Genomic DNA, 13,839 nt, shown 5'->3' on the forward strand with positions numbered 1-13,839 from the left:
AACCACTGGACCACCAGAAATTCCCTATCACTCAGTTTTAAATGCTTTTTTATTTCCATTTGATTTCTTCTTTAACCCACAGATCATTCAATAATGTGTTTAATTCCCAAACATATATGTTCACATTTTGAATCTATTACCCCTAAGCATCCACCACCTCTCTTCTATGTTCCTTGGATATTTAACAAGTGAACTAGAAATTCATTCTTAACTTAATTCCCCTGCTCCAAAAAATTTACAAAATTTTATACAGTAAAAAATACCAAGCAAAAGTAAATCAGAGCAAACATAAAATAACTACCACTGTATCCCAAATATGAAAATGAGGACAATGACAAAATCAGGGAGGAAAAAACCCAGAATCTGAAGTTAGGCTCTTGGTACACAAGTATCTGATTAAAAGACATACCAGAGGCATTATAAGGGGCCATCCACACAGCCTCAAGAGTTTCAACCAGAAAGACCAGAGCACAAATACTAATACTGCTTTAGCAAAGTATCAATACATCTGATTTAAAATAATAAGGCCTTGAATCACTTTGAGTGGTGGCTAGGAAAATAGAGAAGGAATGTCTGCCAGGAGAACTATAGAAGAATCAATAGTATCTGCTTATTTATTGGATATGGATCGCAAGAGAGATGGGAGAGGCAGAGAAATGAAGATACCACTGACAGAAATAGGTAAATGAAAAGAGGAAAACAGAAATAGAAAATAGACAGAAAATTGACAGGAAATAGAAAATGAAAATGATATAGTTTTAAGAAATTACTAGTTCAGTCTTGGGCACAGTGAATTTCAGATGATGAAAAATTAAATACGCTCTCACTTGAGTTCGAGCAGTATTATATATCCCAGGTACAAAATTCTACCACAGTAAATCCACTACATACGAACAAGCTCTGTTCCAAGGGTGAGTTCTTAAGTCCAATTTGTTCATTAGTTCAACAAAGTTAGCCTAGGCACCCAACTAACACCATCGGCTCTATAGTACTGTTCTGTAATAGGTTTATAATACTGGTCACGCAAATATACATAAAAACACAAAAAATAAAGAAAACACTTTTAACCTTACGGTACAGGACCTTGAAAAGGACAGCAGGACAGTAGGACGGCTGGCATGCAGGGTCTGGCACTGAGTGAACAAGCAAGGAGTTACTGGCTAGGGGAGGGAGGGGTGGGAGACGCAGAGCTGAAGGATCGTCAGCAACAGGAGATGGAGGGCAAGCTGCCATTTCACTCACACCTGACTGTGATGGAATGCGGATCTGCATCTCTGAAAGCTCTCAAGTTGAAGATTCATATGAAGGGGACTTATTATATATCCCAGTCACTGACGGGGGAGCCTGGTGGGCTGCCGTCTATGGAGTCGCACAGAGGCGGACACGACTGAAGCGACTTGGCAGCGGCAGCAGCAGCTGCAGCACTGTATGGTATCTAGTTGTTAATGAGTTTATCTTCCTTATTAAGACTATGGACAGGAACTTTTAACTAATTAATTAATGACTAAACAGAAAACAAAACCTTTAGGCAGTTGGCAACACCATACTGCAGATAGGAGACAAATCACAGCCAGAGATAAAAATGGCAAGCAGAGTCATACAGATCACTTTTTGCCTAAGTTCTTGGGCTTTTCTGGTTCTCTCTATTGTGAACGATCCCATCGTCAGCACCTGGATTCCTTAATAATGTTTCAATATCTACGTTTCAGGTTATATGTCCAAAACAGATAGTTTATTCATTTTCTGGGCTATGTCTCTCCTGTAAAAGGTCAATAAATATCCAGTCTACCTTTTAATTTGAATGACACAAACACACATGGAGTTGAAGTGAGGTACTTAACACCACAAAGTCAGAAGGAAACAGTGGGGTGAGCCTGGTCAAGGCTTGGCTTCCTAAGCATGTACAATCTTCTGGAAATACCAAGACAGGGGCACATATAAACACAGAAGCAGAGTATCGTGCCCTTTCAGCACAAACAATGATGTTTGGGTTGGCCGACCAACCAAATTCAACCATTTCCAAAATGCTAATTCTCTCCTGAAGGATGAAAAACAATCCCCCGACCCCCTCAATGCAATGCTAGTTCCAAAGCAAATTTCCAGGACTCCAGAAATAGTGGTTGAGTCAGAGGAGCACCCCTGAAACCAGTGTACAGCATCTTCTAATACAGTACACGGCATTACTGGACAGAAGGATTATTTTAAAAAGAAAAACAACTAAAATACACTGTCAGTGGTAGATCTCGAGCTAAGGAAATTCCAAAGATGAAAGCCACTTGTGGCTTTCATATTAAAAAATGTTCTTCACCACAATCAAGCTAACCCTCACACTGATAACACAAATATACAAGGTAAACAGAAGGCTTAAACATACCTGAGTGTCAGAAGGAGCATGGGCTTTGGAACAAAATAAACTGAGGTTCAAGTGCCAGCTAGAGTACACACATAAATTACTTCAAATCTCCATGCCTCGATTTCCTCATTTGTAATCTGGGGACCAATAAAAACTGTGGGGGCTGCTGTAAGAGGTAAGAATTAACTTATGGAAAGACCCAATATCATACTAGGCACACAGGTGGCACTCAAGAAATGCTGCTCTCTGTATGTACTTTTTATAGCATTTTTTAGCAGTAGGGCTCAATATTAATCAGGGCCCTAAAATTAGCAATGGGATTTCTTTGGAAGGAATGATGCTAAAGCTGAAACTCCAGTACTTTGGCCACTTCATGGGAAGAGTTGACTCATTGGAAAAGACTCTGATGCTGGGAGGGATTGGGGGCAGGAGGAGAAGGGGATGACAGAGGATGAGATGGCTGGATGGCATCGCTGACTCGATGGATGTGAGTCTGAGTGAACTCCAGGAGTTGGTGATGGACAGGGAGGCCTGGCGTGCTGCGATTCACGGGGTCGCAAAGAGTCGGACACGACTGAGTGACTGATCTGATCTGACTTACATTCCTTCCAAAAGAGCAATTGTTATTCAGTAAATTCATTAAAAAAATACGGCTCTTTCAGAAGGAGCTTTAAGAAGGTAGGAGGGTCAATAGTGTGAAATACTACAAAGCTGAGTTAAATAAAAATGAAAAACAGTCAAGAGACTAAGCCATTTGGAAGTCAGTGTTGGTCTGTGGGACAGCAGGTCCAGTGATCAGAATAGGATGAGGAGGGAAGGCAATGAGTACAGACTAGTCATTAAATAAACTTAGCATCAAAGGAAGGAGAATGAGCAGCACCTAAGAGGGCAGTTTCTCAACCAGATCAGTGTGGTTACATTACAGGACAGAGCTGAAGGGAAAAACACTGGGAAAAGGTTAAAGTTACAGGAAAGAAGGAAAAATGAATGGAGCAAAGTCCCAAAAGATAACTGTGGGTAATGTAAGAGGGGAGGATCAAGATCAAAGGTAGCAGAATCCAGCCACATCCGTCTTTCCTGAGATTAGCACAATGGAGGAAATACTGAGGACAACTGTAGCTGATTCTGTAATTAGAAAAAATGGAAACGTTAGAAAGCTCATCCCAAGTAGCCACTATTTTATCTACAGCAAAAGGCAAGGTCATCTGTCACAAGTGAATGGACAGAGCTGACCACGTAAGATGAGAGAAAATTTCAATTCCACTGAATTTCTAAAATTGGCCAAATGCTGCATTTTCAAGAATACATCTGATAAAGAAACGAATGAGTATGGGTTTACCACACTATCACAGGTATTGAGATAGGTACTCCACAAGTGTTACCACACTGACTTCTCGGGAGGCCCCAGTAAGCAAAGTTTCCATTTTATAGCTCAGAAAACTCAAGTTCAAAAAGAAAACATGAACGACCCAAGATGACACAGATAGTCGTGTCTTACTCCAAATCGTAACCAAATAATCCCATAGTTCCTTCATAATGCGGTGACGTGAGGTCACATTAACATTTGTACTAAATATTTACCACAGTGAAAAGTCCGAAACAATGCAAAATATTCATAAATTATGAAATACTCACCCACTCCAGTACTCTTGCCTGGAAAATCCCATGGACGGAGAAGCCTGGTGGGCTGCCGTCTATGGGGTCGCACAGAGTCGGACACGACTGAGCAACTTCACTTTCACGCATTGGAGAAGGAAATGGCAACCCACTCCAGTGTTCTTGACTGCAAAATCCCAGAGATGGGGGAGCCTGGTGGGCTGCCGTCTATGGGGTTGCACAAGAGTCGGACACGACTGAAGTGACTTAGCAGCAGCAGCATGGAATACTCATATGACAAGAATATTTTTTATTAAAAAGCCAACGATTTCTGAAGTCTTTTTAACATGATATAGTGGATATCTCATGTTTTGGGCCACACAGCAACATTCTCTTTTTCTGTGGGTGGGCTGATTTTTTTTACCTCTTTCCACTGTGCACAATCTTGGTAATACGTCAGCCTTGGGGGCTTCCCATCACCTTCACAGGGGCAACCCACCACCTCTTCCTAGGTACCACCAAGGTCTTATCTTGGTGGTAGATAAGATACCTTGAGGTGGTAGATAAGATACCTTGAGCGACTGAACTGTACAACCTTCCCCAAACCTACAATTTAGTTCAGTTGAGTCGTTCAGTTGTGTCTGACTCTTTGCGACCCCACAAACTGCAGCACGCCAGGTTTCCCTGTCTATCACCAACTCACAGAGCTTGCTCAAACTCATGTCCATAGAGTCGGTGATGCCATCCAGCCATCTCATCCTCTGTCGCCCCCTTCTCCTCCTGCCTTCAATCTTTCCCAGCATCAGGGTTGTCTCTAATGAGTCATTTCTTCGCATCAGTTGGCCAAAGTATTGGCACTTCAGCTTCAGTATCAGTCCTTTCAACGAATATTCAGGACTGATTTCCTTTAGGATGGACTGGTTGGATCTCCTTGCAGTCCAAGGGACTCTCAAGAGTCTTCTCCAGCACCACAGTTCAAAAGCATCAATTCTTCGGCCCTCAGCCTTCTTTAAGGTTCAACTCTCACATCCATACGTGACCACTGGAAAAACCATAGCGTTGACTATACACCACCACTACACACCTAAGAAGAGCTTCCCGAGGACAGGGACTTTCCCATGACCTTCATATCCAGAGGCCTTGGACAGAAAATCAACAAGTTCTGCTTGGTTTCTATTTCTAAAAGGCAGGTAGTGAGCCTACAAGGTAAAAAGTCCACTTAATGTTAAGTATGTAAGAGTCAGATGTGCCTGTTGCTTCAGTCATGTCCGACTCTTTGCAACCGTATGGACTGTAGCCCATCAGGCTCCTCTGTCCACTGGATTCTCCAGGCAATAATACTGGAGTGGGTTGCCATCCCTCCTCCAGGAGATCTTCCCGACCCAGGGATTGAACCTGCTTCTCTTACACCTCCTGCATGGGCAGGCAGGTTCTTTACCACTAGTGCTACCTCACAAGCCCAGGAGTCAGATAGTTGTGCTTAATTTTCTCTTTTGATACCAACTGGTGAAAAGTGCTCTGAATAAGCTTTCTTACACAGTTCTAAGGATGGCTCTGTCTGAGCTTTGAGTCACAGAACAATAAAAGGTAAAAGGCAAGAACAAAGGAAAACTTTCATATTTCTATAAGACTTGAATTCTTTAACCATCAGCATTTATTCAATGAAATGTAATTCTTTTAAAACAAATTATGCAATTAATTTTTTTATTTTAAATAAACAATAGGGAAAAAGAAGTCTCTTGAAAGCTACCAATTAATTATCATCATTACAATCCCAATGTCTGTTTCAGCATCTAAACCCCCTAGACAATTCCAACCAATCTCACTTTTCAAATTCTAGACTAATAAAATCTCTTTTTAATTACAAATGTACATTTCTTCAAATAAAGTCTACCTTCGGAAGCTAATATGAGAACCAAAAATATACAATTATAAATCCAGTTATACTCAAAATTTTGAGAATTATTTACATATGAGGCCATTAATTGTATCAGGCAACAGTCATCGACTAGCCATAAAGCATTCTCCTGAAACAGCACAATTCTGGTTCTCAAATACTTGAGATTATCTGCAATTATACCAAAATGTACCATAAAGCACTCCAAATCACTAATCTGTTTAACTTTCACAGTGTTATGTGTATGCGCATACACCACACTTGAGGTGAGAAAGCATAGAACCTGGAAAAAAGTGACTAAGCAAACATGAAACATGTCCACTCAAAAAGGCTGTAAATCAACATCTTAAACAATGACCTAACAATCTTTCGGGGAGAAGCAACAAGTAATTACACCAGTTTATATCAAAGACAAAAAGCTGGTGAGGGAAACTGCCAGCATTTCTGATACAGGCTGCCTTGCTCAAGTCAGGCACTCAGGCACTCAAGTGCTCCTAACCCCTATGCTCTCCTGGATCATCTCAAAACTTTGTATGGCCAAGGCATTTAACTAAACATGAGTCAATCAAACCACAGTACTATACATTAAAAGTAATGCCATTTTTCTCATCAAATGTAGTGACATTTTGTGGTGAAACTGTTTTCCTTTGGTAGCAATTAGAAGAAAGTAGGTCCATGTTGTGAAGTTTATCCTTAAAACAAAAATTTGCAAAGAGTTAAGAGAACCACTCTCAGCCTGATATTCAATAAAGCAACAAAACACAATGCAATTTCTCATTCTAACAGGTTCCAGGAAGCAAGAGGAAAAGAAATTATTCTTACAAAAGTATATCTAGTAGATAATCTAACATAGCTTATGGGAGAAAGAAAAACCATTGAAAATTTCAGGTGCTTAATTTCAAGCAGAATTGTTAACACGAGGAAAATAGGAAACGAGACAGAAAAAAAAAGAAATGCCTTTGCAGGTTAAAATAAGCTATATCATCTCTACCCCTAATTACTGCCTACAGCAGAACTCAGAAGACTAGCTGCAAGAGTCAAGTCTATGCAATGACTGGCTTTGTAAACTAAGACTTCATCAGAACACCGCTCCGTCCATTACTGTCAATGACTGCTTTCAAACCATCTTGGCAGGGTTGAGTAGCTTTGCCAGAGACCATACGCCTAAATTATTTACCAGCTGCCTCCTTAAAGAAAAAGTTTGTTAACCCTTATTTTATTTCTCTCATAAAACTTAACACTACATAAAATCTGTTTTTTGACTTAGTCAATTATTGTCTTGACTTCCCCACTAGAAAGCAAACTTTGTAAAGAAAAAAACTTTTGTTCTCCACTCTATTTCTAGCACCTAAATCAGTGCATGGCACATACAAAGCTCTCAATAAAGATGCTGAATGAATGGCTATTTATTAAGAAAAAGAAAGGAGAAGAAACATTTCCCATCTTCCCAATCTCATTCTCTCTTTGATGCACTGCCACTATTCACCCTACAAATCCACCAAAACAAGTCTTCTCAGTTCACCACTGGATTTATCATGTTGATAAACACATTGATAAATCCAACGGTCAATCCTCAGTCCTCATCTTATTTGACTCATAGGCAGCATCTGACCCAGTTGGTCTATACCCTCCTGTGTGCAACTCTCAGAACACCACATTCTCTTATTAATAGTTCACCTCCTACCCAATGCAGCCTTTCCTTAGTCTCCTTTGCTGCTGCTGCTGCTAAGTCGCTTCAGTCGTGCCTGACTCTGTGCAACCCCATAGACGGCAGCCCACCAGGCTCCACCGCCCCTGGGATTCTCCAGGCATAGAACACTGAAGTGGGTTGCCATTTCTTTCTCCAATGCATGAAAGTGAAAAGTGAAAGTGAAGTCGCTAAGTCGTGTCTGACTCTTTGCGACCCCATGGACTGCAGCCTACCAGGCTCCTCCATCCATAGGATTTTCCAGGCAAGAGTACTGGAGTGGGGTGCCATTGCCTTCTCCAAGTCTCCTTTGTTAGTCCTCTCATTGCTTCCAGGCTAATCCTTTGAGACTTTTCTCCTCCATTCACAAAACTCATTTCTTTGGTGAGCTCATCTAGTCTCATGACTACTCTTTGGCATTTCGAACTTAACTATCAAAAACCAAACCCAGGGATTTCCCTGGTGGTCCAGCGGTTAAGACTTGAGTTTCCAATGCAGGGTGTACAGGCTCAATCCCGAGCCCCGGAACTAAGGTCCTGCATGCTGAGTGGCATGGCCAAGAAGTAAAAATAAATAAAAATAAAACCCAAAACCATTCTCATCTTTCCCCCAGAAGCTGCTCCTTTATAGTCTTCACCATCTCAGTAAATGGAAATATAATCCTTCCAGTTGCTCAAGGCCAAAACACTTGGGAGTCAACCAGCTCTTATTCTATTACATCCCACATCCAATCTACCATCAAAACCCTGGTAGCTCTATCTTAGAAATACACTCCAGGTGAATGAGCTCTTCTCACGACCTCCACTGCTACCATCCTGGCGGGCTGATGGTTTCCGTGCCTTCACCCTTGTTCCCTTACAGTCTACTGCCAACAGAGCAGCCATGGTGATCATGTTTAAAATGTAAGCAAGTTGCTGCATGCTCAAAATAACTTGCTCTAACAGCTAGCCAGCTGCCTTTCACACTCAGGGTTAAAATTCGCACACAGTTTGGTCTCCTGAAACCTGTTTGCCCCCCTTTGCTTCTCCACTCCAAAGGTCTCCAGGCCTATCCTAGGGTATATCAAGCAAGCTTCCATTTCAGCGCCTTTACCCTGGCTGAAAGGCTCTTCTGGTCTGAGCGAACTAGGACTCCTAAATCAGGCACTTCCATCAACTACTGTGTCATCTAATTCACATAACAACTCTGTGAGGTAGGTGTCAATGCCTCCATTTAAAGATTAGGAAAGTAAAGTTTTTAGGCCACTTATCTAACAAAGATGGAGTTGGGGCTCAGCCTCCATTAGTCTGCACAGAACATGAGCTCCGATACTTTTGAACTGTGGTGTTGGAGAAGACGCTTGAGAGTCCCTTGGACTGCAAGGAGATCCAACCAGTCCATTCTAAAGGAGATCAGTCCTGGGTGTTCATTGGAAGGACGGATGCTAAAGCTGAAACTCCAGTACTTTGGCCACCTCATGGGAAGAGTTGACTCATTGGAAAGGACCCTGATGCTGGGAGGGGTTGAGGGCAGGAGGAGAAGGGGACGACAGAGGATGAGATGGCTGGATGGCATCACCGACTCGATGGACGTGAGTTTGAGTAAATTCTGGGAGTTGGTGATGGACAGGGAGGCCTGGCGTGCTGCGATTCATGGGGTCGCAAAGGGTCGGACACGACTGAGCGACTGAACTGAACTGAAGAGGAGAGGATTCAGCCAGTTATATGCCTCTGAAGTCCCAGTGATATCAGGTGCATACTGACAGCTAGAGAAGGATGTAGGAAAGCAGAGAGCCAGAATGAGAACCAGGATGAGAACCAGAGAGGAAGGTACCGAACCAAAAGAGTGGTGTCAAATGGAAGTGAGACATCCAGAAGCTCAAGAACCAAGAGCATTCCTCATAGTAAACCACACCTACAGTAAAAGCAACTTTGCTCTTGACTTAAAAAAAAAAATGGTATCTTCTCCTGCCAACAATATTGGCCAGAGGTATGTATCCCTCCTGGGTTCTGCCTCTTACCTGCAGTTTAGTGTGTGAAAAGAGACTGTTTGGTTAAGAATGTGATTAAGCAACACAGCTTCACACCTAGGTTTTCCTCTGGTCCAGTCAAAGTTTGTGCGCCCAGTGGGGTGGGACAGGAGGACGACTGCCCTTTAAATTTCAGATGGCAAAGAGAACAACAATATCTTCCTCCTTGTGGGTGTGTGGGACAAACACTTCCCCCCGCCCCCGCCACACACACACACACCCCAGATACTGTAGCCAGGAGAGGAGAGGGTGTCGGCCTTTACACCAAATTCTCCCAGCAACATATAGCTTATGCCCCATTCCTCTACGCCCCAGTCACGACACGATCGCCTTGTCATCCCCTTCCCCCAGCCAAAGCCTGGTCTGGCCTCAGAGAAGCCCCACACCCCGCAGTGGCCCGGGCATGAAGACCCCGCCTCACCACGGCTCCCGCCACGGCGTGGACCAGGCTTTCGTAGGACAGCACGGAAGACATAAGTGCGGTTCCTGCACACCCGGCTGCAGTTTCCCAGCAGAAGCTGAAGCCAAATCGACTGGCGAAACTTGCGCCAGAGTACCGGGCAGGAGAGTCACAAGCTCCACCCCCTTAGGCCCGCCTCCTCCAGAACAACCATTTCCGGGTCGCAGGGCGCCCGCGTCTCCTGGCCCGGCGCTGGCGCGGGGCGGGGCAGAGTGGTGCTGCGGCGTTCACGTGGAGCGTTGGGTCTCGCGGAAACTCGGCACCCAGGAGGTCAACTGTTGTTTCCTCGCGTTGTCGCGATCTGCCCGGTGGTGCTTTACACCTACTCCAACACTGGGGACTTAAGAAAACCTTTTTTTTCCTCCACATCTCTTCGTAAGACTAGCTGGAGACAAGCAAGATGGGGTCTCATCTTCCTGTTTCTCTAAGACTTTACTCATATTTTCTCTAGCTAGTATTTTTAGTCACATTTTCGTCAAGAAGACATACATGTTGATTGGGCAATGTTCTCCCCTCTGAAAAACCCTGGTGGGAAGAGAACTTGAGCTTCAGGAAATCAAAATGATCAGATGGAGGTGGGAACAAACTAGTTGGCACCTCGTAAAAAAATTTTAACCTATTGGTTTCCTCCTTTGTGAAATGACAGTGTTAATACTGCTAGGATTACAAAAGTTAATTTATGTAAATTTAAACGTACTTTAGAAAATACTGAAGAAAAAAAAATACCGAAGAAAATTCCATATTGCTAAGTGAAAACAAACTACACAAAATTAGAAAAACCACATTCTACCCCTCACCCACAACATACTGTGACACCAGGTTTCAGGACTTCAACTTCAGTCACTTAGGTACCATCGTCATGGGTCTCTGCCAGTTTCAGAACCATCAAGTTTACTTTCATAATACCCTTGCTGATTGATAGTCCTTGACTGGAATGCAAAAGTAGGAAGTCAAGAGCTACTTGGAGTAACGGGCAAATTTGGCCTAGGAGTACAAAATGAAGCAGGTCAAAGGCTAACAGTTTTGCCAAGAGAATGCACAAGTGATAGCAAACACCCTCTTCCAACAAAAAAAGAGAAGACTCTACATATGGACATCACCAGATTGTCAATACGGAAATCAGATTGATTATATTCTTTGCAGCCAAAGATGGAGCAGCTCTACGCAGTCAGCAAAAACAAGACCAGGAGCTGACTGTGGCTCAGATCATTAACTCCTTATTGCCAAATTCAGACTGAAATTGAAGAAAGCAGAGAAAACCACTAGACCATTCAGGTATGACCTAAATAAAATCCCTTACAATTATACAGTGGAAGTGACAAATAGATTCAAGGGATTAGATCTGATAGAGTGCCTGAAAAACTATGGATGGAGGTTCATAACACTGTACAGGAGGCAGTGATCAAGACCATCCCCAAGAAAAAGAAATGCAAAAAGGCAAAATGGTTGTCTCACGAAGCCTTACAAATAGCTAAGAAAAGAAGAGAAGCTAAAGGCAGAGAAGAAAAGCAAAGATACTCCTATTTGAATGCAGAGTTCCAAAGAATAGCAAGGAGAAAGAAGAAAGCCTTCCTCAGTGATCAATGCAAAGAAATAGAGGAAAACAATAAAATGGGAAAGACTAGACATCGCTACAAGAATATTAGAGATACCAAGGGAACATTTCATGCAAAGATGGGCACAATAAAGGACAGAAATGGTATGGACCTAACAGAAGCAGAAGATATTAAGAAGAGGTGGCAAGAATACACAGAACTGTACAAAAAAGATCTTCATGACCCAGATAACCACGATGGTGTGATCACTCACCTAGAGCCAAACATCCTGGAATCACTACGAACAAAGCCAGTGGAGGTGATGGAATTCCAGTTGAGCTATTTCAAATCCTAAAAGATGATGCTGTGAAAGTGCTACACTCAATGTATCAGCCAATTTGGAAAACTCAGCAGTGCCCACAGGACTGGAAAAGGTCAGTTTTCATTCCAATCCCAAAGAAAGGCAATGCCAAAGAATGTTCAAACTACCACACAATTGCACTCATCTCATACAGTAGCAAAGTAATGCTCAAAATTATCCAAGCCAGGCTTCTATAGTACATGAACCATGAGCTTCCAGATGTTCAAGCTGAATTTAGAAAAGGCAGAGGAACCAGAGATCAAATTGCCAACATCCGCTGGATCATCAAAAAAGCAACAGAGTTCCAAAAAACATCTATTTCTGCTTTATTGACTGTGCCAAAGCCTTTGACTATGTGGATCACAGCAAACTGTGGAAAATCCTTAAAGAGATGGAAATACCAGACCACCTTTTCTGCCTCCTGAGAAATCTGTATGCAGGCCAAGAAGCAACAGTTAGAACTGGACATGAACAACAGACTGGTTCCAAATTGGGAAAGGAGTATGTCCAGGCTGTATATTGTCACCCTGCTTATTTAACTTATATGCAGAGTAGTACATCATGAAAAATGCTGGGCTGGAAGAAGCACAAGCTAGAATAAAGATTGCCGGGAAAAATATCAATAACTTCAGATATGCAGATGACACCACCCTTATGGCAGAAAGTGAAGAGCTAAAGAGCCTCTTGATGAAAATGAAAAGTTGGCTTAAAGCTCAACATTCAGAAAACTAAGATTATGGCATCTGGTCCCATCACTTCATGCCAAGTAGATGGAAAAACAATGGAAACAGATTTTATTGTTTGGGCTCCAAAATCAGTGCTGATGGTGACTGCAGCAATGAAATTAAAAGATGCAAAAAAAATAAAAATAAAAAAATAAAAGATGCTTGCTCCTTGGAAGAAAAGCGATGACCAACCTAGATAGCATATTAAAAAGCAGAGACATTACTTTACCAACAAAGGTCTGTGTAGTCAAAGCTACGGTTTTTCCAGTAGTCATGTATGGATGTGAGAGTTGAACTATAAAAAAAGCTGAGTGCCTTAGAATTGGTGCTTTTGAACTGTGGTGTTGAAGAAGACTCTTGAGAGTCCCTTGGACTGCAAGGAGACCCAGCCAGTCAATCCTAAAGGAAATCAGTCCTGAATATTCATTGGAAGGACTCATGTTGAAGCTGAAACTCCAGTACTTAGGCCACCTGATGCGAAGAGCTGACTCCTTTGAAAAGACCCTGATGCTGGGAAAGATTGAACGCGGGAGAAGGGAACGAATGAGGATGAGATGGTTGGATGGCATCACTGACGCGATGGACAGGAGTTTGAGTAGGCTCTGGGAGTTGGCGATGGACAGAGAAGCCTGGCGTGCTGCAGTCCATGGGGTCGCAGAGAGACGCGACAGAGCGACAAGAGCGTCTGAACTGAACTGACTGCTTATTACAGCCAGAGGCCCAATGTTTTACGCCTTTTATCACATTTACTCCCAGGAGAGGGCCCTAACAGTGTTTACCTGGTCCTGTTTTCACAAAATTTGAAAGTATTTCAATTGCTACTGGTTAAGATCCCTTTGTAACTCTGGGGCTTCACTGGTGGCACAGATAGTAAAGAATCCTGCAATGTGAGACCTGGGTTCCATCCCTGGGTTGGGAAGATCCCCTGGAGAAAGGCATGGCAACCCACTCCTGTTCTCTCGCCTGGAGAATCCCCACGGACAGAGAGACAGGCAGGCTACAGCCCACAGGGTCGCAGAGTCAGACATGACTGAGCGACTAAGCATGCACATTTAAGTGTTGCTACAGTGACCACAGCTAAGTTACAAGCAAGTTGGGGAGATAGCTGGATTTAGGAATACCTATTCATACGTATTAACATGTTATTGCTAGATCTGTTTTAGGAATCTCTCCCAGGAATACTCCCACCACTCCCTAGAGTCATGACATGAAGGTCC

General features: G+C 42.8%; 1 protein-coding gene across 1 annotated transcript in view; it reads right to left on the minus strand.

Moving 5' to 3' along the window:
* SLC25A17 (solute carrier family 25 member 17) overlaps positions 1 to 10,176 on the minus strand; it is a 42,896-nt gene extending 32,720 nt beyond the window's left edge. Inside the window, exon 1 of the mRNA XM_061418625.1 lies at positions 9,963 to 10,176. Within this exon, the coding sequence (XP_061274609.1) occupies positions 9,963 to 10,016 (54 nt within the window). The 5' untranslated portion in view covers positions 10,017 to 10,176. The remainder of the gene's footprint in view (positions 1 to 9,962) is intronic.
* Positions 10,177 to 13,839: the final 3,663 nt, after the last annotated feature.

Source organism: Bos javanicus, chromosome 5 (assembly GCF_032452875.1).
Source record: "Bos javanicus breed banteng chromosome 5, ARS-OSU_banteng_1.0, whole genome shotgun sequence".
NCBI lineage: Eukaryota > Metazoa > Chordata > Mammalia > Artiodactyla > Bovidae > Bos > Bos javanicus.